The 23,378-nt window shown below is 34.8% G+C and overlaps 3 protein-coding genes across 3 annotated transcripts; 1 reads left to right on the forward strand and 2 right to left on the reverse strand.

Annotated features, from left to right (window-relative positions):
* On the forward strand, positions 3,376-8,252 carry LOC105165232 (dol-P-Man:Man(5)GlcNAc(2)-PP-Dol alpha-1,3-mannosyltransferase). Its single transcript, XM_011084177.2, has 13 exons — positions 3,376-3,676; positions 3,769-3,803; positions 3,908-4,045; positions 4,424-4,492; positions 4,883-5,040; positions 5,158-5,224; positions 5,329-5,382; positions 5,666-5,754; positions 6,172-6,288; positions 6,703-6,836; positions 6,933-7,011; positions 7,582-7,638; positions 7,719-8,252. The coding sequence occupies exons 1-13, from the start codon at positions 3,508-3,510 to the stop codon at positions 7,888-7,890; spliced, it is 1,338 nt and encodes a 445-aa protein (XP_011082479.1). The 5' UTR covers positions 3,376-3,507; the 3' UTR covers positions 7,891-8,252.
* Positions 8,825-9,527, reverse strand: LOC105165233 (rapid alkalinization factor-like). Its single transcript, XM_011084180.2, has one exon. The coding sequence runs from the start codon at positions 9,460-9,462 to the stop codon at positions 9,115-9,117; it is 348 nt and encodes a 115-aa protein (XP_011082482.1). The 5' UTR covers positions 9,463-9,527; the 3' UTR covers positions 8,825-9,114.
* LOC105165347 (bifunctional protein FolD 2) lies at positions 10,939-19,859 on the reverse strand. The gene is made up of 6 exons (XM_011084328.2): positions 19,542-19,859; positions 13,316-13,561; positions 12,735-12,918; positions 12,056-12,213; positions 11,638-11,850; positions 10,939-11,480 (listed from the first exon to the last, which is right to left on the reverse strand). Exons 1-6 carry the CDS (start codon positions 19,857-19,859, stop codon positions 11,250-11,252), a joined length of 1,350 nt encoding a protein of 449 aa, XP_011082630.1. The 3' UTR covers positions 10,939-11,249.

Raw genomic sequence — 23,378 nt, forward strand, 5'->3', positions numbered from 1 at the left:
TAAATATAATTATCTCAATTTATTACTTTATTTATCAAAACTTGAGACCTACCTACCTACAAAGCATGTACCGAGATTTAACCCAAACACTACCTAACATTGGTAATAAGTTGGTGGTCTTTATTTGACAGGGGAAAAATGCTATTTACTCTCCTGTCATATGAGAAATGAGTCAAAAAAAATTTGTGAAAAATAAAATAACAAATTATCTTTTGTATTTTGAAAAATGAAGTAAATTATTCTCTATCTAAATCATTGATAGATGCTTTATTTTTTAAAACACAATGGATACTTTTTAAAAAAAAAATTCACAAAAAATATTCTGTCTTTACTTATTTTATATATTATAGGAGAATAAATTGTATTTAACTCTATTTGATAGTGATGAGGCGGAGGGATGGGGAGGTGGCACACCTATCAAGATCTCATCCATTGGGCCTACGTTTAGAATTTGAAAGTGTTCTAGAAGATTATGGGCTCTATTTTAGGGCCCACTAACCATACCTTATTTGGTGATTTAAGATTCTGTTTTATGTAATGCTGTGGGCCTGGAGAATGGGTACAGCACATCACTACCCTCTTTGAGTAGTGTTCAAATGAGTGTGTGTGAACAATAGACATATTCTCTCTTTTGATAATATACATCATTCATCTTTGTTTCCATTGGAGCTTCTTCGATGAAGATCGCTTATGATTTTAAGTCATTGCATTTCTTTAAGCACATTATCATACTTGAGTGGTTTAATTGAAATTGAGATTCTATGAAAAAGTTTGAGGCTATGGGTTCAAGATGTGTGGGTTTTTGTCTCATTTTATGTGGGTTGTTGTGATTTATGTATTGTTATTAATCATGTGGATGCTATCGAGATTGAGTTATTGTAATTTACTTAGTGAAAGAAAAAAGTTTTTAAGCACAGTTAAAGTCAATGATATATTGGGTTTGTCTCGATTATAATTTTTTTGATACTTTAGTCAATAAAGTTGGTGTAATGATGAAATCAATATTGTATGAAAAATATTTCATACATAACAGTTGAAGAATATGGTGTTTATAGTTTTTATGACCAGTTACATCAATATATGTAAATGAGGGTGTATGACCAAAATATAGGATGACGTATTGGTTTTATCAGAATAAAATCAACACTGCAAAAAAGATACAGACTCTTGCAGTGGAAAATCATATCAACAATTGCTTAAAGACATTTTTGTCTTTTGATGTATGTGCGTATTGATCTCTAGTAAGGGCGTTCGTATCGATAATATTGAGAATTTTTAGTACGCAGGAATACTGTACCGAAATGTCTTCTCTTTAGTAAAAGTCAAATAAATTTTGGTTCAATTAAGTTGTTTCAACGAATTAATCGATTTAAGAAACAAGATGCCCGTAATATTTTAGGACGCCCACGAAGACCTGGTAGCGGCCCTGGCGAGTGTCCCCCACAAAAATAGATTAGCAAAGGGAAGAGGCCCAGAACATCCCCCAACTCTAACCATGATCAAAGCCCGCCACAACATTCGACCCAAAAAGCCCATACGCATGATAGCCCACTTTCCCACGTGGCACCTCATCAGCTCAGAGGTCAACAGCCACCCTAAAACCACATCAGCGCTAACAAGGAGGACATCCCTAACGATTGGAACTCCTTACAGACGGGGGAGGTCCCCCTAAAGCCCTGGACTCCTTATCGAATAGGAGTCCTCGTTGATGAAGGGTCTCCCCCAACTCGAAGATAAACATCCAAAAGCACAGCTAACACAAGATTCTTGGATCTTGATGATGAATTCGGGCTGATAGAGCAAAATAACTTGAGAAATAGGACCTGAAAAATAACACTTTAGCACTCCGATGCTCAAGTTAGTTTCGAATTTAGGAATAAATAAATATAGAAATAAATCGTAATGAAAAATTGAAATAAAAATAAGAATTTCGTGAGCAAAATATGATTATAGCACAAGTTGAGTGTAGTAGCAAAATAGCAAGACAGTTTTCAGATTCTTGAAGGTGTTCGTGCTGAGGGGTGCTGCCTATATTTATATAGGAGTCCCCCTTCGTGGGGACTTTATACGTAACCTACATTTCTGAGAAAAAAAGGGACAAAAAAACTGTGGATAACGCATGATTTTCTCTTATCTCTAGCTTGATCAGCACGTTTTTGATTGGAAGAGGACTCGTACTCTATAAGGAGTTTTTCTAGGTCAAGGAGTCCAGAACTTTGGGGGCGCCTCCCTTCTCTTAGCTGGGTTTGGAAAGCAGGTCTGTAGTCTGGTAAGTCGTGTACTGGCCTTTTCTCTTGGGCCAAGCTTGGTAATATTCCATTAGTCGTCCTCATCATGGGCTGCCATCTTCATCATGGGCTGGTGGGCCCGAACTAGGCTGTATATCCTTTCTCAGGCCAAGTGTTTTTGGGCCACAGACATCAATATAAAATATCATTACATATATAAGATATATTTTTAAAACTCAATATTGGTTACGGTTCAATTTATCGGCCCCAAAAATCGAAATCATATCGAATTTGTTAAAAAAAATAAAAAAATTCAATTCAATTGATTAATATCATAAAGTGACATTAATATCTTAGAAATTATGTTTCCAAAAGAAAATAATTTCATAATACTATGTGATGCGTATGGCCCAAAAACACTTGGATCAAAAGAGGTTGTGGAGCCCAAGTCAAGCCCATCAGTCCATGAAGACGAGCCACAGGAGGATTACTAGATCTGGCCCAAGAAGGAAGTCCAGTAAAAGACTTGCCAAACCACAAGCCTGCCCAGGAGAAGGGAGGGGTCCCCAAGGCGCATGACTCCTTGAAAGGACTCCTTGCAAAATAAGAGTTCTCATGTAAATGGAGTCCGCCCAACAAAAACGTGTTGATCAGCTAAAAATAAGATGGAATCGTGCCTCATCTGCAGGTACCTTACCCCTTTTTTCTTGAAATTGCAAGTAACACGCAGAGTCCTGGAGAAGAGGGATGCCCCCTCTATAAATACATGCAACATCCCCCAATGGGAACACCTTTAAGAATTTGAAAATTGCTTTGCTATTTTCTCTGCAACTCTGAACTCACATTCTAACCTAATTTTGTTAACGAAATTTTTATTTTTTTATCTCAATTTCTCATTACGATTTATTTTTACAATTCTTTATTCTTAAATCCGAAACTAACTTGAACGTCGAGTGCCAACGTATTTTTTTGTAGGTCCTATTTTTCAAATTTTTGCTTAATCAACCCAAGTTTATTGTCAAGATTTATAATCGTCGACCCATACTAAAATGACACGCATCACTATGTATTGTGTTTTGATATAACATGCCCTGGTGCATTAATCTGCGGTTTGGTTCGAGCCGTGGTGGAATTTTGATATAACCCTCTATTAAGTACGTCTAAGGAGACTGAGAATTGGCCCAAACGCCGTCGTTTCTAACTTTACACACTCTGTAGCTCGTGTAGTCAAAATTAAATCACCAAGCAAAAATCGGCCGATTCCTCGCTATCAATCCCGATGGCTCGACAAGCCACGGCTGTCCGATCGTCCGGCGGCGTACGAAAGCCAGCTAGAAGACCGGAGTCGTCCATTCAGAAGCTTCTGAAAAACCCCAAAGTACCATTCGCCGTCGCGTTGCTATTCGCCGATGCCGTCCTCGTTTTTCTCATTATCGCCTATGTTCCATGTAACTCCACAAATACAACTATTTTCTAATTAACTTGTTCTGTGATTAATATTTCCTGCAATTTTGACCTGTTATTGGTTTATGCATTTCAGATACAAAGATTGATTGGGACGCTTATATGTCACAGGTGAAAGCGTATTTTACATTTAATTTTTTTTTGTTGTTTTCCTCGTTTTGATTTTTTGATTTCGTAGTTTATGAGCTATGTCCTGAGTTTTTAATTGTAAAAAGGTTAGTGGATTTCTTGGAGGAGAAAGGGATTACAGCAAACTGAAAGGGGATACGGGGCCTCTGGTATATCCAGCTGGCTTCCTTTATATATACTCCGCGATTCAGTACATTACAGGAGGTGAAGTCTACCCTGCCCAGGTATGTATTTATTCTATTCTATTGGTTACTGATGTGTATTTGCAGATTTGTGGATACACAGTTTTTTAACTAAATGCAGAATCTAAAGGGGTTAAAGTTGGTTTTATGACTGGGAGAGAGGACATATATTGATGAATCATGTTATCTTTGGTGTTTTTGTAGCTTTATTGTAGGGGTGCCACTATATAATCGGACCTAGTTTGGGTTGGGATGTTCTTGAAATAATGCAGATATTTGTGATCATGGACTATCGTTGCCTGTAATGACTGGGAATTTTGGACATTTGCATTGTAGTTTCTTGTATCTTGAGCTGAATCTGTCTATTATGTGTTGATTTATTTACCAAGTGTCGTGACTTGTAAGCTATTGTGATTGCAGATTTTGTTTGGCTTTCTCTATGTTGTGAATCTTGGACTGGTGCTATTCATTTATTTGAAGACCGATGTGGTATGGACTTGCTTCTTGGTTTATTGTTCTTGTAACATTTTTGGACTGCCTTTCGTGTTTATTTTGATAAGTAATTGATAATTTTGAGTACTTTTTTGTTGGAAGTGGAGTTTAATGCCCTAAACAGGCAATGGGAAATACAGCTCATCCCAGGCATCCAATTGTGTTGTGAAAACATTTAACAATGTGCTGGTGGAGAGCTGCTTTAGTATTAGGCCTGCAGAGAGAGCTCCAAGTAGACCACAAGAGGGGGCATGGGGGAGAGGGGTATAGGGGCTGATGGCTTATTACCGATATGAAAATTTGGATTGTAACAGAGGTTTCTTGTTATGATAACGTAATGAAAATTAAGTTAAGATCAGGTGTTGATTCCAGATACTTGTCTTGCAGCTTCCTTGGTGGGCTCTGTGCTTGCTTTCTATGTCCAAAAGAGTGCATTCCATCTTTGTGCTTCGTTTGTTCAATGACTGTTTTGCCACAACCCTGCTCCATGCTGCAATGGTTTTATTTCTTTATAAAAAATGGCATCTGGGTCTAATTATTTTCAGGTACAAACACAGCATTAACTGTTAAGTTGTTTGTGGATGCTGTTTGCATCATTATTGTTATTTGGCTTCTATATTGTTTTACTAAAGGTGTTAGAGACATTCTTTCTGTTAGCACAGTGGAGCTGTTTCAGTTAAGATGAATGTGCTCCTTTATGCACCTCCCTTATTAATCCTCTTGCTCAAGGTATGTGCATCTATCTTGATTGCTAATATTTCCTTAAAAGTCCTGAAATGAGATTTGGGGTTTAAGCACCGTCAAACTCTAACTGGAGAAAACTTGAAATGCAGGCGATGGATATTTTTGGGGTCATAACTTCTTTAGCGGGTGCGGCACTGGTGCAGGTGCGTGTTCTTTAATTCTGCATGATCGTAATTTGCTGTTGCTTGCATATGAACTAACACCAAAGCTATCTAAGGCAGTTTTTAAGGTCGTTTGCCATTATTGGTATACTTGTTATAATCTAGCTGCATTAATTATTTTTACTTACACGGATTGTTTATCTGATGAATTATATTTATTGCAACGAGCAACGTAATGAATAACAGCTACAAAGGAAAATTTTTGGCAGAACATTATCTGACTCAATCTCTATCTGCTTTCATTACCTTGTTGATGGTTTTGCAGATTCTATTAGGACTACCCTTCATATTATCACATCCAATGGCATATGTTTCAAGAGCCTTCAATCTCGGTCGTGTCTTCATCCATTTTTGGTACATCCATTGACATGAATATTATGTGTTGTATGAAATTTGTTGCCTGTTCAATGCTTGAATTTCAACTGATCCCCTACTGCTATCCTACTGCTCAAGATCTTTGCTACTTAAACCTTTTCAAATGATGACATGATTCGATGTATTTAAATGTAGATTATATGGGTCCTAGGATGAAGTATTTGAAATTGTGTTAGTGTATGAACTGTCTGTTGAATTTAAGAGATAATCATGCTGCTCTTAAACTGACTTAAATGGACTTTCTGTAAGATATTCTCTCTTCTTCTATTTGTAAATATTGTAGTTTGTTTAATTTTTATATGCTGTCTGCTTATTATGTACACTTTTATTTATTATTTTCTGATCTTCCTTGTACACTTGCGGTCTCATAGAGGACATGTTTACTGTATTTTGCAGGTCTGTTAACTTTAAATTTGTCCCAGAACCAGTTTTCATCTCTAGGGGATTTGCGCTGTTTCTATTGGCTGCACATCTCATTCTTCTTGCTATCTTTGCTCATTATAGATGGTGCAGGTTTGTACTCAGTAAGAGAACATATGCATTGCGTTGTTAATTTTTTAAAACGTTTTTGAAACTTATAAGATGTTTCATTTTACTCTAAAAGATATGGTTTTGAGCAAATAAAATCTAAATGGTTCTTGCAAGAAAGCTATTATCAACTTTACTTTCTTTTTTTGCCTTTATAGATGAAAATCTATTATCTTCAATTACCAATTCCCAGACCTTGTAGCCTCCCCTTCATGAAACTCATGGTTAGTAAGACCACGTAGGCCTAAAAGGAACTCCCAGATGAGATGCTGGAAGATCCTCTAGTTCTACTCTTTAAGCATTACTTCTCGTCTTTGCTCAGCTTTCTGGTCTCAGTAGGTCTTTAGACTGTTCTCTGTTTCCTTTTTTATCTTTAAAATTGTTCTTTACTTGGTGCAGGCATGAAGGAGGAATGTTTTCTCTCTTGCATTCTAGACTTGTCCAATTGAAGCTCAAGATAGGCTATTTGAGTTCTTTTCCGCTAAAACAGTTCAATAATTTCAACTCGAATTTCAGGATTCTTACAACAGAGCGTAAGTAAAAGTGAACTATTACAATCTTTTCTCTTCTCATGCCTAAATTTAATTTATCATTTCTATGCCACTGATACCGTTTTTACCCAAATTCAGATATTGTTACAACTATGTTCATCGGGAACTTCATTGGCATTGTATGTGCTCGGTCTCTGCATTATCAGTTTTATTCTTGGTAAGATCTATTGGATTATGCTACCTTGCATCATTAGTTTGTCTTGATACTGTGGGTGGGGATATGAAGATGCATTTTTTAACAAGGGCCTGGAGCCTGGATTCGTGTTTAAGAACCTGAGAGAGAACAGATTTCTGGGCTTTATCATGTAAACTCATAAGCTGTCCTAGACTGTCTGCAACTGCAACTGCAACTACAACTAATAAGGGTTCACCATTGGATCATTTTTATGGAATAAAAATGAACTCTAGTTTTCTGGTATCAGAGCAAAGTAGAAGTTGGGTATTGATATGGAAATTGTTTCATACCCATCTAAGGATTCAAAAGTTTTCTGACTTCTTTGAGTTTTATAGGTTGGGGCTTCTACAAACAATTTGCTATATGAGTTGTTCGACTGTGGTCTTGCCATAGGGTAGTCGTAGGTCATCAAAATGAAAAAATTAAACTAAAAAAGGAGAAGAAGAAACTAAGTTAGGAGGTTCTAATCATAACATGTTGCTTATCAACATGCTTACTCTTATCCAACTTATGATATGCTCTCATTTCTAGCTGGGTCTCCTTTTTATGCAGGTATTTCTATAGCCTACCATATTTACTGTGGCGAACCCCATTTCCTGTATGGCTACGGTAGGGTGCTTGACCATGAAATCTGTTCCTTCACTTTTTCACTGTCTGGTACTGATTGCTGAATTTAATGTATTCTGCAGTCTAATCTTATTTGCAGCAGTGGAAATCTGTTGGAATATATACCCTTCGAATATTTATTCCTCGCTGCTGCTACTTGCTGCCCACTTAACTATATTAAGAGGTCTCTGGAGTGCACAACCAGATTATCCATACACCGACAATAAATCAGCAAATTTCAGAAAGGACAGCTGAAGACTGGAAATTTTGGCTTATACTGATGAAATTTTTGTGTTCTAGTCAAGCTTATGGTTGTATATGAAAAGGAAATTTTCTTTTCAAAAGCTACTCATAGAGTTGTCAATACCGAAGCTCAACGCCAAAAAACCTATTTTGAGCCCACGTAAATTGTGTCACGCTTTCTGGTGCCCTTCTTTTGTTGTATGTTGAGTGAAACATGCAGAAAGTCAAAAGCATTGGTGGTTGTCAAGACAGATTGTCCTAAGTCCTAACTTCTGTTTCTTCCATTTTTCCTTCCACCATCAGTTAGTTGCCTGATGTAATCCTTCCGCTGGCTTTTCCCATCGGCCGCTGCTGTATGTTACCTGTGTTCTTTACTTCTCTCTTCTACTTTTTTTCTTTCAAAATTTAACTGAGCAGCTATTAATTCACGTGGAATGAGTCAATCAATCAATTCATATCAAATCAAAGGAGGTGAAAAGAGTGAAGGGCTTGCGAGAAAGATGATCAGTTTTTCTCCGCACCAAGTTAAAAAATCTGACCACCTTCTATTGAATTTCATGTAAAACGCGGCTTCCTCTTCAGTTTCCGAGGAAAGAAATTCTCAACAATTTCTCAGATCTTCAACTACTCTTCAGTTTCTGAGGGAAGATATTCTCAACAATTTATCATATATGCAACTGTATATACCTCCCAGAATACCATCGCCGAAACTCTTCTACATTATAAAATATAAAGAAAAATGTCCTGACAACTGATGGATCATCTTAGTAGGGATTGATATATTGAAGCTTCATTTTTTAAATTTCTTGTAGAATTTATCAATTCCTATTTCCTGAGTCCAATTCTATTGCGAGGTGCCCGTAACAAATGCCTAGCATGTACCTTTGAAGTATAGAAGAATCAACACAAACAGCAACACACGTGTTCTTTCGGCTAAGGCCTAAAATGCAAAACATGTGTACATTTTGCTTTGTTTTGGCATATATAAGAGCGAAATTTATCCCCCAAAAACAAAAATATACATGAAAACGAATTCTCGTATTTGTCAATCATTCAAACACCAAACAATAAGAAACCTTTAATTGTAAATCAGCTAATCGGAAAAACAAATGTAGAAGCACACCACAAACATTAAAATGTGACGCATCAATTACTCAAAGAACTTACAGAACTGCTATTATACACACACATACGAATTGAACGCGACGCCAAATAGAAGAAGAAAGAGCTAAAAATTTAACCGCGGCACTGCGTGGCGGCTGTGCATGACCGAGTGTAGGGATTAGCTTCAGCACCTGGTTGACAGTTGTAGTACGACGCGCCGCGCTGGGAGCATGGTACATTGTTCGCCTGCAGCGCACCATAGCTGATGTAGCTGGTGGTTGCTAGTATCCGCCGGTTGATTTCAGAATCCATGTCGAACTCACCACCATCAGCCATGCACTCCGCGATCGATCCTTGGCAGGTCGCCGGCTTATTCATTGGCATCCAGTTGAAGTCGTCGCCGGCGGTGGCGGTTCTGAGAAAGAGAACCGCTGCTAACACGGCGGGAATGAGGATGCCGAGAAGAGAAGATTTCGCCATTGATTTTTCCAATGGCTTTTACTTCTGACCAGAGAAGGGTTAAAGAGTATTGCTTTGTTTTTGTTTTGTTTAATTAACACAGAGAATCGAGCGGGCTCTCCATTTTAAGTAGCTGAGGAGTTAAGCAATCGGGACTAATATTATCTGAATTTACCTAATTGCCATCCCACTTCCTAATTTTTTTTGACTTAGCATTATTTTTAGTGTAATTGTGGAACTCATCATTTAAATGGTGATATCAAATTAATATTGTTAAAATATTAACTAAATAGTTCTTTCCTTTAACAAATTAAATTTTAGAGAAGTTGTTCGTTACACATGATGTTAAAATTAGACCAAACAAATAAGTTTTGGGTTTAAATTATATTGGCATTTATTTATAAAAGAATATTTTATGTGCAAACTCTGTAAGTGAAAGATACGTGTTATAATAGTAATATTAAATGATTCTTCTCTCTGATTGTTTAAAGTTTTTTAGACGAGATGATCGTTTATTATACAGGGATAATTACACCCCCCCCTTTTTTTTTTTTCTAAAATTTGCCATAATTATAGTCGACACCATGTGGTATGGAAAATTATATATAGTACACCTAAAATTTAGTTCTATCTAACAAACAATCCCATTTGTTAGTCGAGATTCTTATTAACAAAATATCAGGATGAAAATTCATATTTTGCGATTAATTTATTGTAGGTCAAATAAATATTTTTTTGATCAAACTATCCTTATATTTCTTCACACATTAATACATGCTAAGGGTATATCTTCATCCTTATACAAGTAGTTTAATCGAGGGTAACTATCGATTTTTATTCAATTTTTTTTTTGTTAATATTAGGAAATTCGATGAATTTTGACTAATAAAAGAATTTATTTATTATACGAAAGCAAATTTTAAAGGTACTAAATGTAATTTTTCAAATAATAAAAATTTACATATAATTATACCAAACCACGAAAGGAAATCGATATTTAATAAATGAAAATAAGACATGAATGGAAAATTGAAAAGGAAAATAATTAAAGAATTTATAATACTCTTAAAACGGAAATAATGAAGGGTATGTTGGGAAAACCAAACACTAAAGATAACAAACAATTGAAAAGTTGAAGCATGTAGCTTTTCACTTGGGTCATCATTTCAGAATAAGCCCAACAACCATCAACAATGTAGTTTGCCTAATCTCAGACCAATGCTTACAATAATCAAAATTGAACCTACTACAAAATATAATATGTAAGACGATAAAGGAAATGTGATTGGCAGCAGAGGGTGGGGGTGGGTGAGTTGAATGATTGAATCAAGGTTTTGAAATGGCTGTTTTAGCGGTTGAAGCGCGTGTGCATTGTTGTCGAGGAGTTGGATCCCTAAACAGCCATCAATCTTTAAATACCAACCATGGGAATCGATAACCTTTTATATTATCTTAAGATTGCATGAATATTTGTAACCTTCCCTTGCCATGTGCTGCTTCCAACCAACCCACATATAAACTATTAACTCAAAAGGAGATCAGGGAAACACACAGCACAGCGTCCTCCGTGGGATATTATTACACTCCCGAAGCATATTAAATTAACTATCTCGCTATCCTCTAGAACACGGCTTACCATCAATTCAGGAAGAAATCAGAAAGCAATCTTGATACATAAACCTCATTTTATCATTACAATGTCAACTAAGATCATCAGATATCGATCCAATAGGACATGCGAATCAATCCAGTAGTACTGCTAAAGAGAGAAGATTATGGGTCATCTTATTCGATGCCAGAAAGCAAAGTCATTGCTCTATCACTCTCTTAGCTCCGTCTAAGGTATTCTTCAGCAGCATGGCAACGGTCATCGGCCCAACACCACCAGGAACTGGAGTTATCCATCCAGCTACTTTACTTGCTTCTTGGAAGTCGTCATCCCCGACAAGCCTATAGCCGGATTTCTTACTTGGATCATCTACAGCATTTGTTCCCACATCAATTACTGCAGCACCGGGTTTAATCCAGCTGCCCTTGATCTGGAAATTGGGAAAAAATTTGTATGTAAGAAGAAAGTTCTCGTCATGCAATCTTAAACAGTCAACATAAATTTATACTAGGTAGATCAGTTCTAAAGATACATAATTGCTGTAATAAGGAGAAAGGAAAAGGCAATGATGATGTGTTTGTCGTTACCATCATTGCTTGACCTGCAGCAGCAATAACAATGTCAGCACTACGAACGATGCTCTCCGGTTCCTTTGTACGTGAATGGACTATAGTAACAGTAGCATCTTCCTTCAGAAGAAGCAGTGAAACTGGTAAACCAACGATGTTACTTCGACCCACCACGACGGCATTCTTTCCCTTAACACTAACACCACTTCGTGACAGAAGCTCAAGGCAACCCTGTTTCAGAATTATTTCAGTATAATAAACATACTACAGAAGTACTTGTGTGCATACTTTGTTTTGAGTAGTGCGTTTTCCCCCCTCCCTTTTCCAGTGTAATGAGTGCATGTAGGTATTTGACATTCCAAACATTGTAAAGCAACATAAAAGCATTAGATGAGATTTAGCATGTTCAAGGTAAGATGGTGTTTCTATTTATTACCTTTGGGGTGCAGGGGACAAACAAAGGATCTCTGCCTTTCATTGCTAATTTGCCAATGTTCAGAGGATGAAATCCGTCGACATCCTTGTCCAGGGATATTTCACTTAAAATTTTCTCTTCATTTATATGTTTAGGTAGCGGAAGCTGTACTAAGATACCTGCAACAACCATAAAAGAAAATAGTTTAGCTTCCAATTTTAGACATGTTACAAAGCACAAGATAGGAAATGCAGACTTGAACTATTTTATATATTCAGAGGACATTCATATTTCCAAGCAACAATGACATTAAGGAACATCATCAAGATGGGACAAAATCTAGGAAGCGGGATTTATGTTAACAGATCATTTTAGTGATATAGTCTGTCAAGGACCATAAAATTTAAGTCTTAAATGGACAAACAAGCGAATTAGCCTTAACAAGGTGAACTTTACGGGCTTAGATTGAGATGTATACTCCGATATGATTTTAGGTGCATTTAGCATATCCCACCCCAACCGATACAATTATAAAATGAATACATGAATAAAGAAACTCCCAAAGGAAACAAATTAAATGGAAAAGAGTGAAGCACAGAAAACCAATGGATTTAACACAATCATACAAAACACTGAAGCAGCACACGTACCAGAGACTAAAATCAAGTCAATAATAATGATAAGTTCACAACTAACCAACCATGAACATCAGGATTTGCGTTCAACTCGTGGACTTTGCTAATCAACTCAGATTCGGATACTTCCTCGGGGAGGTCCAAATCGACAGACTTGATCCCAACTTCGGCACAGGCCTTCCTTTTCATATTGACATAGCTCTGTGAATCCTTTCTTTTCCCCACAATTACCACCGCTAGACCCGGCACCTGAAATCAACTCAATCACAGTTTTTAAAACTTTTAGGTTGCTCTAAATACAGGATTTCTGCCAATGTTAAAATTATAATAATTTCTGAATACTTAGACGCACAGCTGATCTTCCAGAACTTCATTCAGCAAATCTTTTGATCAAATCTTAATACATTATCATAGGCCACTATTATAAATGTAGATGAACAGCTCAATGCACAGTAAGACAGTATTAAGATTGAGTAGCTATATGCTCAGAATTGCGGCATCAAAATCCATTCAAAGATCTGCTTCCATTCCCCGATACATAGAGCATTAAATTTCACTTTTTAAATCTCATCAGTTAAATGCAGACACATGATTAATACCGAATTTCACACACAAAAGCACGCGCACACAGTGATTATAGCGAGACCTTTCCATATGTCTCGGAGAGGCGGCAGACTTCGGCGGCGATCTCCGATCGGATTGTTTGGGCGATTGCCTTGCCATCGATTAAGGTGGCCTTATGATCCGACATCGTTTCGAGAGAGCAAAGAAGCAAAATAGATTCTACTGTAATGATTGTTGGTGCGCTGCTGTGTGTAGATAGATAAACACCGCAATCCGGCGACAGCAAATTTTGGCTTGGTGTTGTACTCGATGCTTCGGAATCTGTACGCTACTCTGGCAGCACGAATTTGGATCATCAGTTAGTAAGGCCCACACCAATTTCAGGCCCAATTGAGTATCATCTCAGGCCCGCGTCCGGCCCATAAATAATTTCTCTTTCCTTCGGATTGGTTAAATACCTTGTTACACTATTTTGTCAAACATTGAGGCCTCGTTTACTTTGAGAGAAGGAATCAAGTTGGAACAATTAATAATGAACAAAATGTCGGATGAGATTAAATTATCATACATTATTTTATTTATTTATATTGATAAAATTTTGGATAAAACTAAATTTGGGAAGTTAAAAAAAGAAATCAGGTCATTTTATAGATATTTGAAAAATTAGAGTTATTTTGAACCAAATATTTTTGTATCTAGGGAGAAATGAGTAAAATCACATGCAATCTCCGTTAAGTATGTCTGGTGGAATGATAAATCCGACCAACTCGAGTGGAGTTTAAAATCACCTTTTTATCCTTGTTTGTCACACTTGGGCCCGCCTAAATACAAATAGAGAAGGGATTGAGATATCCAGTCCAATTCCAACAAGTAAATAAGACCTCAATATTTAACTTTTTTAGTCGTATATGTCAGAATTTGTTTCCAAACATTTAAAATGATAGAATTGTAATTTGGTCCGAAAATATAGGTGATTTGCAATATTAGTCCCATATTTTCTCATATAGTCAACATTAGTCCTACACTTTAGAAATATATTGAAAAGTTAGTCTTATCATTACAATATCAGTCCCACAGTTTAAAAAGTATTGCAAAATTAGTACCACACTGCAGAAAATATTGTAAAGTTAGTCCTATACTTTAGAAAAATATTGCAAAATTAGCCCCAAAGTTAATCCCAAGCGTTGGAGAGTTAGTCTCAAACATTATAATTCTTTGACCGTGAGACTAATTTTATGACGTTTTGCTAAAGTGTGGAACTTATATTGACTATTTGAAAAAGTATAGGATTGATATTGCAAACTATTCTATACTTTAGGATCAAAATTATAATTTTCTCCATTTAAAGCATATGATTTTTATTTTTCTTTTATCAATAGTCAAAACCAGGGGAGCTCGTTGTGTTTGTAAATGCTTAAAATAAATATTAATTAATTTATTATTGAATATAAATCGAAAAGATTGTTTTTGTTTAATTGCTCCTACTTTTGAGCTTCTTGATTCAATCCAAAGGCTATAAGTAAATTTTTATCAATTTTTATATATTATTAATAAAATTATAAATATTAAATTATTTTTTCAAACACTTAAAAACTTTAACTTTTTCTTCCCACTTTTAACTCAAATACTTCAAACTTTTAGTAATGCACAGCTTACAACTTTTCTTTTGCCACAAAAGCAGAAGCAATTTCAAACACCACTTAATTCTTCTGAAAACATATGTTATGAAAATTTTAGTTTAATGTTAAAATAGTTTTGACAAATTTAAATAAATAATGCATGTGATATATAAAAATAAATATAAAAAGACTGTCCTGTAGGAGCTAGTCACGTCACTTGATATTGTCCTAAAATCGTAATGACCTCCCTCCTTGCAGGTACTATCGGCTCACAACTACCCCAAGATAAAACCAAAAAAGCCTCAACCAGCGTTTTCTATTGTGAGCACGTCACAAGATGATTAGAGAACTAGACCTTATCAAGTTGCCCAAAAGTATGTAGTAAGAAGAATATGAATGTGAGTATTGAGATACAAAAGTGAGTTGTGTGTACCTAGATCGACACGTAACACGCTAAATTAAAATAGAAATAATGATTATTAGTGGGGTGTTACAAAATTAAAAGAGATGTTACACACTTTAATTTAAAAATTAAAATATTATTTTGAAGTTTTAAAACTTCAAATTGAAACAATATATACCACAAGAGAGCCAAAAGACTCAAAACACTTAAAAATCACTTCCAAACTGATACAAAGAGTAGTTTACAACAATTGAATGCTTTTTCTTTTTCCCCTCCCCTTTAAACATAACATACACAAATTACCATTTTATGATAACTATGTACACAATTACAGTCCTCAAGTTACATTATTCTATATTTTTAACTTCTTGACATCCTTCTCTACATGAAACCTTCACTACTAAAATACACGCAGGTATATATATTTACTTTTATGACATAGTCAAGAGGTTAAATGCAATTTACCCGTAAAAAAAATTAGAAAAATTGAAAAAACAACCCTATTATAAAAAAAAAGATACAACAAAACTCCCTTTGCATTTAAAAAATGACGCGAGACACCCCTTAGAATAGAGAGGCAGTGTGCATCATTTTTCAAATATCAGGAGAATTTTTGATATCTTTCTTTTATATAGGAGATGTTTTGAAATTTTCTAATTTGATCGAAAAGGGAAATTGTATTTAACATCGACGACGGTCAAGTGTGGTTCCAAGAACCCAAGAACATGATAGTTCTTATCGGATCTTCTACACTAGACCTCTTCTTTCGCCTTTCGATGTCTTTAGACGCGGAAATTCTACCTCGTCCGCACGGTGCAACAGCTTTCGAGTCTTGAAACAAAGAGGCAGTAGTGTCTGCAGAGGAGTGTTGGTGATGAGGCTTCATTCTGAATACTCCTTTGCTGGATAGAGTGAGATATTTGGGAGCTTTGATGGCTTCTTAGTGCAAATTTATAGAAGTGGAATAAAGGGATATTTGGATATGGGAATATATGACCAAGTAATGGGGTAGGTTGCAAATTAGTGGGTAAGGCATATTTTTGTGGTTGGGCCTATATTCATGTTGTACTTGAATTTTGTGGCATTAATATTCCCCTTGTCTAGTGGTGGAATCATTATATAATAACTACGTTTCTGGAAATGTTATAGGAGATCTCGTATTTGAATTTTGGATATGTATTGAGTGCGTGAATAATAAAAAAAAAAAAAGGAAAAAATGTATTTATGGTAATGTGTATTATTTCACGTGATTTTTTTTTTATAAATTATATACGTAGCTTATATATATTTACATTTGTTTTCATTTATTACAATGTGTGTCACATGTGCAATATACGCAAGAAGAGTCCATCCCGATAATTAAATAAAAAAATCTTGATTTTTCATATGTGTTTTTATAAATAATAATGATTGAGGTAAGATATTAAATCATGTTCAATGGTCTAGTTTTTAAAAGGAAAATTGTAATTTTAGTTTTATATGAATTCATTTTGGTAATTTTAAAAATTTCGGATATTGAAGATAAAATTGTAAGAATTGGCTAAAATGGCTGAAAAAATGCAATGTGATAAACTTAATTGGGTGTACTTTTTTTTGACTATTTTAGCAAAATTATGAACATTTTCATCTTTAATGTGCAAAAATTTTATATTGCAGGACAAAACTATCAAGATGGATTTGTATCGAACTAAAACTGCCACAACTACAAAAAAAATGCAGGATTTGCACCTATTTTTGGAATGTTTTTTTTTTTTTTTTGCCTTTTTGGAATGGTTTGAAATTAAAGAAATTAATTTGAATCGGTCTTTAGAACGATTTTCGTTTCGTCGTTATAGACAACATACGGTTGGTGGAGGACCCTTTCTAACGTCGAACGGTTATTGTACCACATTGTTCTTGATCGTTCCTAATAATATATTTGAATATGAACATTTGATTTGTTTGATTAGAGCACATTGGATAAGTTTTGGAATAGTTATGTAAATTAATTCGGGATAATTTTGGAACAGTTGTTGTATTACCTTTGGCTGAATTTTGGAACTGTAGTTATTTATAATGGTGAAATATTTAGGAATGGTCATTGAAATTGTATTGTGCTCAATTTTCGAAATAGTATTAGAAAACATGTTAATTAAGACCATGTTAATGATCAGAGAAATGTAGACCATAAATTAATTAAGACCATTGGAAACATATAATTTATTTCATTAAATTGATACATGTTCAGTAGATCAAGTACATTTGTATATCCTAAATTGTTAGTTGTACATAGATGTAACTAGTATCTTATATGTTATATTGGATTGCCTAATCATACCGCTAAAATTTTGATCAGACCGTTAGATTTGATTAAGTTGGCAAAAGACTATGATGTTTTGGACATATTTGTTATACGGATACTGAGATATCGTATCTGATTCATAATCAAAGAGGTTCAAAATAATGTAACTGTCAATCAGCCATTGACATAATGTAGTATTTATATGCATTTAAATTTGGAATTAATCAGGCTCGTGGATGTGGAGATATCATAATCGAAAAGTAAATTAGTAATTTTTTGTTATGCTTAGAAATAATTTTTTTATTCTTTTTGGTACAATTTGCTTTATATTAATTTTAGGAATGGTCAAATATTTAACAACTGTTCCTAAATGTAAATTTTCCTCCTTGTTGCAGTTGGCGCCAAATTAAATTTACGTGGAACTCTTGTAGGAATCATAAATTTATTGTAACTGTTCCTAGGCTTTGAATTTCCCTCATTTTTTTTTGTAGAGTTTTATAACATTTTTAGGAACGATTGTTATTTATTTTTCCTTCTAACTTGATATTTAATATTATTCACATACAATAAGGATCCATTATGCAAGGGATGGTGATTTTGTGGATCGTTCCTAGTTGGAACAGTGTGGATTACTATAACCTTTCCTAATTTAAACAATTTTTTTTAAAAAATATATAATTATTCGTACAGAATAATTATAGAAATATTCAATCAATAATTCACAGAAATTTTTACAAATGTTTGATTACAGAAACAGTAAACTTTCAATCTTAAGTATTATCTTCTTTAGTTTTGTAATCATCGTCAAAGCTATTTTCATTAGATTCATCATCAGATTCACCATTTGCCAAGCGAGATGTACTTGCTCCATGTTGATTTGCAACAGAAAGACCAACGACTACTTGTATGTCATTTGGGTCATGCGGGTCATAACTATGATTGTCCATAACAACTTGTGGAGTAGGTATTGTTTTCTTTTCTTGAAATGCAACTTCAGTCCATCGAGAGTCATCAATGACTCTTCAAGCTTTGGGTTTTGCATACAGCGATCCAGTCAACTTTGTCTCTCTTCATGCTAGGATACTCTATGTAGTATATATGTAAAGCTTGTTGCACCAGGATGAATGGTTCATCCTTTTGGTATACCTTATTGAAATTTACATCAACGAGGAGATAAGGAGGATGTATCTTCATACCTCTCACGGAATCAACCAAACGATATTTGAAAAAAACAATGTGCATGTTCAGAACAAATGAGTAATTTAACTGAATTATCTTTTCAAGTATCCCATAGAAGTCACTGTCTGTGTCTGTATATGATGAGCTTTTAACACATTTACCATAGTTCATAGTTGACTTGCCTACGTTGTGACATTTCATATGGAAATTGTAACAATTCACAAAGTAACACGGTAATGTTGTGACCTTAGCGATAAAACCCCAATAATGCAACTTCAAAGCTCGTTGTTCGTGTAATTCAATTTGGATTTCACCTGTAATGCACATATTAGAGAAAAAATTGACGACTGACTGTTTCACAGTTATGACATAATTCATAAGGCACTACTTACACGATATTTGAACCAATCCATGAATTTAGTAGCTACTAGTAGATCAACATTGGGGTCCTCCGAATAGTGGTGCTCGTGGAGTTCATTTCACAAAAGGCAATTGGGATCAACTTCTGCATGAATACGTACAATCATGGCTCTTTGTGCCGTGCAATCTCAGCTCCTTCATGTTGGTTCAACGAGCCAAATAGATGCGTAATCATCATGAAACTTAAGATGACTAATCTATTCACATATCCTCCTTTTATGCTCCTTCGTCAGGGTATATACGGCTTTGGGCATCACGTTAGGCCTCCTTTCATCCACCTCAGGCTTCAATCAATTACATATGCCTTCAGGTCCTTCTGTACATTCAGATAATCCTTCGTTTTTCCCTTTATGTCCATCACGGTATTGAATAGAATGCACATGTGTCATCTATACAAATTGAACACCCCATCACACCATTGGTACTCCATCCAGACGCCATCCCATAGGCGGGTAGGTCGTTCACGGTCCACATCAACGCGGCGTGCAGCTTGAATTTTTGTTCGTGCATTGTCGCGCATTAGTACACCTGCAGGCCACAAAACTTCTCGATCAATAGCTCCAGGTAAATATCGATGAGACGTTTCGAATTGGAAGGGCCAGAGATCACCATCGTCAGGAACATATACTCTGAACTCATGCACATTCTCAGTTGAAAATTGTAAGGTGTAATATGGACCAACACGAATACGTACGACCGTACTACTTGTGCGGTGCGAACCCATCCGTGTACAAATTCAGTCTAATATTACGGGGCTCTACTACAAATTTAGGATATATCCGGTCAAAATGCCTTCATGCCTTTACATCAGATGGATAACACATGAATCCCTTCTCTATCTGAAGATAAGCATACCACGTCATTTGCTCGGCAGTCGCTTTTCAAACATACAACCTCTACAAGCGAAGGGTATGTGTAAAATACCTAAGAATAGCATAAGGGGTCTTCGTGCTGTTACAATTTCGCTCTCTGATCAGCTTGTACCTAGCTTCACCACAAAACTTGTAGTAGTCTAGATCAATATCGTCCTTCCAGTACAACATGCAATCATTCTTACACGCATCAATCTTCTCAACAAGTAAACACAAGTCTCTTATCATCTTCTTCGTACTATAGTAATCAAGGGGCAGGGTATGGTCGCGGGGCAATAAATTATTAGCCCACTGGGATATTCGATCATATGTTCGTTAGAAAAATGGTCATCGGCCTTGATATTCACCAATTCAACAATAGATGCCAACTGAGATTGGGTGCAACCGGTCCACAATTGTTGTTCGACAGCATGCACTACATCATAAAATTGATCTGCCAACCCAGACACATAATCATAGGGACCCCACCGTAATATGAATTAGGCCCGACATCAGTAGGATAAGACCTCGTACTATCATCAAGAGCACCATCCTGGTTACACACACACATATATATACTATAATATTAAATTTAATTGATGAAAGGACAACAAATGTAATCAATTGACAAATAAACGGTTAAAGTTAACTGATCAAAATAACTTCAAATATCATAAAAATTCTAGAGAGATTGATGAACGAGAGTATAAAAAATATTAGTGGGATAGTGAGAGATCAAAAAAATTCGAGAGAGATTGAGAAAATAGAGAAAATATAAGTAGAATGGAAGAAAATAGTGAAATTAAATGGAAATAGAGGAACATACATATATATATATATATAGAAAAATTTGGAACTGTCATTGGAATGATTTCTAGCACACAAAAATAGTGTTAATGTGCAATCTGTGACGGTCTTAGGAACTCATATAGGAATAGTTTTGTATCCGTTAAAATATAGCCCTTGACTATTTTTTGAAATGGTTTTAGTAATACAATATTATTAGTACATGAGAATTGTTCCACAATGAAATAATATTTGAGACGATACTTGTAACACATTCCATTTGAAAGATAACTCATATTTAGGAACAGATTTTGTAATATTCATCCTTCTACGTACTAAAAGTGTCCCAAATTGTCTTACCCATGTTTTGTCTCACACGTAGGAACGGTCTCCTCTTGTCCGTCCTTGCCTTTAACATTTTGTTCCAATACAAGTTTCAATTAATCACCGCTATAAGTTTGAATTAGTTTTAGGAACACAAATTGTAACACTTATGTTGGAACACCTTTCGTAATGGTTGCGCCGTCCCAAAATCATAAAACATAAAAAGGGAGGATCATGACATTAGGGACCAATTTCCATTCCTTAAGAGTGCCAAGGACCGTTCCTATATGGAATGGAATTTGAAACGGTCGTCCAGTCCCCCCCAAATTATGCTTTTTTTTGTAGTGCACCCCTTATATTCATATGACTAGAATTACTATTTTTTCACTTTAATACCATTTTATGATATTTGATCCCAAACTTAACAGATTGACACTTATAGTCCCAAAAAAACTAAACAATAGACACTTTTGGTCCTCTACTGTTTAAGTGTTAATGGAAACGACACGTGTTGGATCACATGCCTTTAGTTAACAGTTGTTGGCCTGGCTAATAAATGGCGAAAATTCATTTCACCCCCTATGTTTTTCAAAAAATAAAATCCTCCATAGATGAAAACTGCATGTGTTTTGAAAAAAAAAACTTTTTTAGAATTAATTTAACTAAAATATCTTTTTGATCTTATAAAATCACCCTCCTTTGTTTCATTATTGAGGTTGTTTTTTATATGATTTTCTCCCTTCTAAAAACATAATTAATTATTTTTTAAATATATTTATTTAAATATCAAAATAACAGAAAAATATATTGTGCCTATAACATTAATTCTAAATTCTAATTATTTTTTAATAATTTTTAAAGTTTTTTTAAAAAATAAGAAATTTATTTGAATTTTAAAACTTAAAATAATTAAAACATATTAATTATTTTTTTACTAGATATTAAATTTTATTTTAAATACTTATAATTGTAATATATTTTTAAATATTATTTTAATAATAAATATAATATATCTAAATATATTTAAAATAAATAATAATATATATTTATTATGATTAAATAATATTTATATTCATATAGAGATTTAAATTTGGGAAATAAACTTTACTATATTAATTTTTTTATGTGATGTTAATTTACTTTTTTAATTTTGAATAATAAAAAATTTAAAAAATTGAGTATTTCTCTTGATATTTTGATATTTAAATAAGTATATTAAAGAAAATAATTATTTATTTTTTGGAAGGGAGAAAATTACATAAAAGAACCACAAAAACAATCTTAATATAAAATAAATAAAGGAGGATGATTTTATAAGATCAAGAAAGTATAATAGTCAAACTGAGTTCAACGGCACGTGGCCCAACACGTATCGCTTTTGTTAACACTTAATGGTAAGAGTGATGGGGGTTTATTTATTAAAAGATAAAAAAGCCCTTCATTAAGGGCATAATGAAGATTTCGCCAAGATCCGCGCATGAGGTCGCTGGTCAGGTCACTAAGACTCGCCTGCGGGTTGACCCAAAATTTGAAGATGGCTAAACACCACACGATTGAAGCTAGGAGGACCTCGGATTACGACATGTGGATTGATCTACAGTGTCAAATAAGACCCTATAAATACTTCAGATCTGACTCACTAGAGGTAACTGGCATTTATTGCTTTGACTATCTGACTTTAGATCGTATATTTCTATCTCGACCACCAACTAACTTGCGCGTCGGATGGTTTTCGTCAAACCTAACGTACTTGTTTCATTCCTCAAAACCAATCACAGATTTGGGGAGATTACGTAGTCAGATTCAGATCGTTGATAAAATTGCATAATTCGAGTGGTATCATAGAAGATAAAGAATGTTCATCTTTTAACCCTATCTAGTAGGATTAAAAGTTTGATGTTATATGTATTTGACGTAAAGCAATTTTAGTGAAAACGAAAAAATTGTGTGTGAATTCTGCGATTAAAATTAGGAAGTGGACACCTTGAAGATGCTTGTGACAGAGCATCTTGGAGGACAAAGGTATCAAATCCGATTGAAGAAAGATGCTCTGAGGTACAACCCACTAGCGCAGTTGATATGTTTTCAATCTGCTATTGACAGCGGAAGGATAAATACAGAAGAAAATGTGAGTGATAAGTGAAAGGTGGGGGATGGGATGCTAACATTCTATACACACCTAATTCTTATATAAGCTGTTACATTTTTCTTTCCTTTTTGTTTCATAGGTTCTCTTTAAAGAAGGGTCTGATAAATAAATAGAGTAAATTATATTAACACCC

This window comes from Sesamum indicum, linkage group LG6, assembly GCF_000512975.1.
Source record: "Sesamum indicum cultivar Zhongzhi No. 13 linkage group LG6, S_indicum_v1.0, whole genome shotgun sequence".
NCBI classification, from domain to species: Eukaryota; Viridiplantae; Streptophyta; class Magnoliopsida; order Lamiales; family Pedaliaceae; genus Sesamum; species Sesamum indicum.

Excerpts from the sequence above, each read along its gene's own strand:
- LOC105165232 (XM_011084177.2), top strand. The coding sequence starts at position 3,508 with ATGGCTCGACAAGCCACGGCTGTCCGATCGTCCGGCGGCGTACGAAAG. Across the intron at positions 4,046-4,423 it reads GTGAAGTCTACCCTGCCCAG|ATTTTGTTTGGCTTTCTCTA; the intron begins GTATGTATTTAT and ends TTGTGATTGCAG. Across the intron at positions 5,383-5,665 it reads CGGGTGCGGCACTGGTGCAG|ATTCTATTAGGACTACCCTT; the intron begins GTGCGTGTTCTT and ends ATGGTTTTGCAG.
- LOC105165233 (XM_011084180.2), bottom strand. The coding sequence starts at position 9,462 with ATGGCGAAATCTTCTCTTCTCGGCATCCTCATTCCCGCCGTGTTAGCA.
- LOC105165347 (XM_011084328.2), bottom strand. The coding sequence starts at position 19,859 with ATGGGTTCGCACCGCACAAGTAGTACGGTCGTACGTATTCGTGTTGGT. Across the intron at positions 13,562-19,541 it reads AGTACCAATGGTGTGATGGG|CGTACAGATTCCGAAGCATC; the intron begins GTGTTCAATTTG and ends CTGCCAGAGTAG. Across the intron at positions 12,919-13,315 it reads TCTCCGAGACATATGGAAAG|GTGCCGGGTCTAGCGGTGGT; the intron begins GTCTCGCTATAA and ends AGTTGATTTCAG.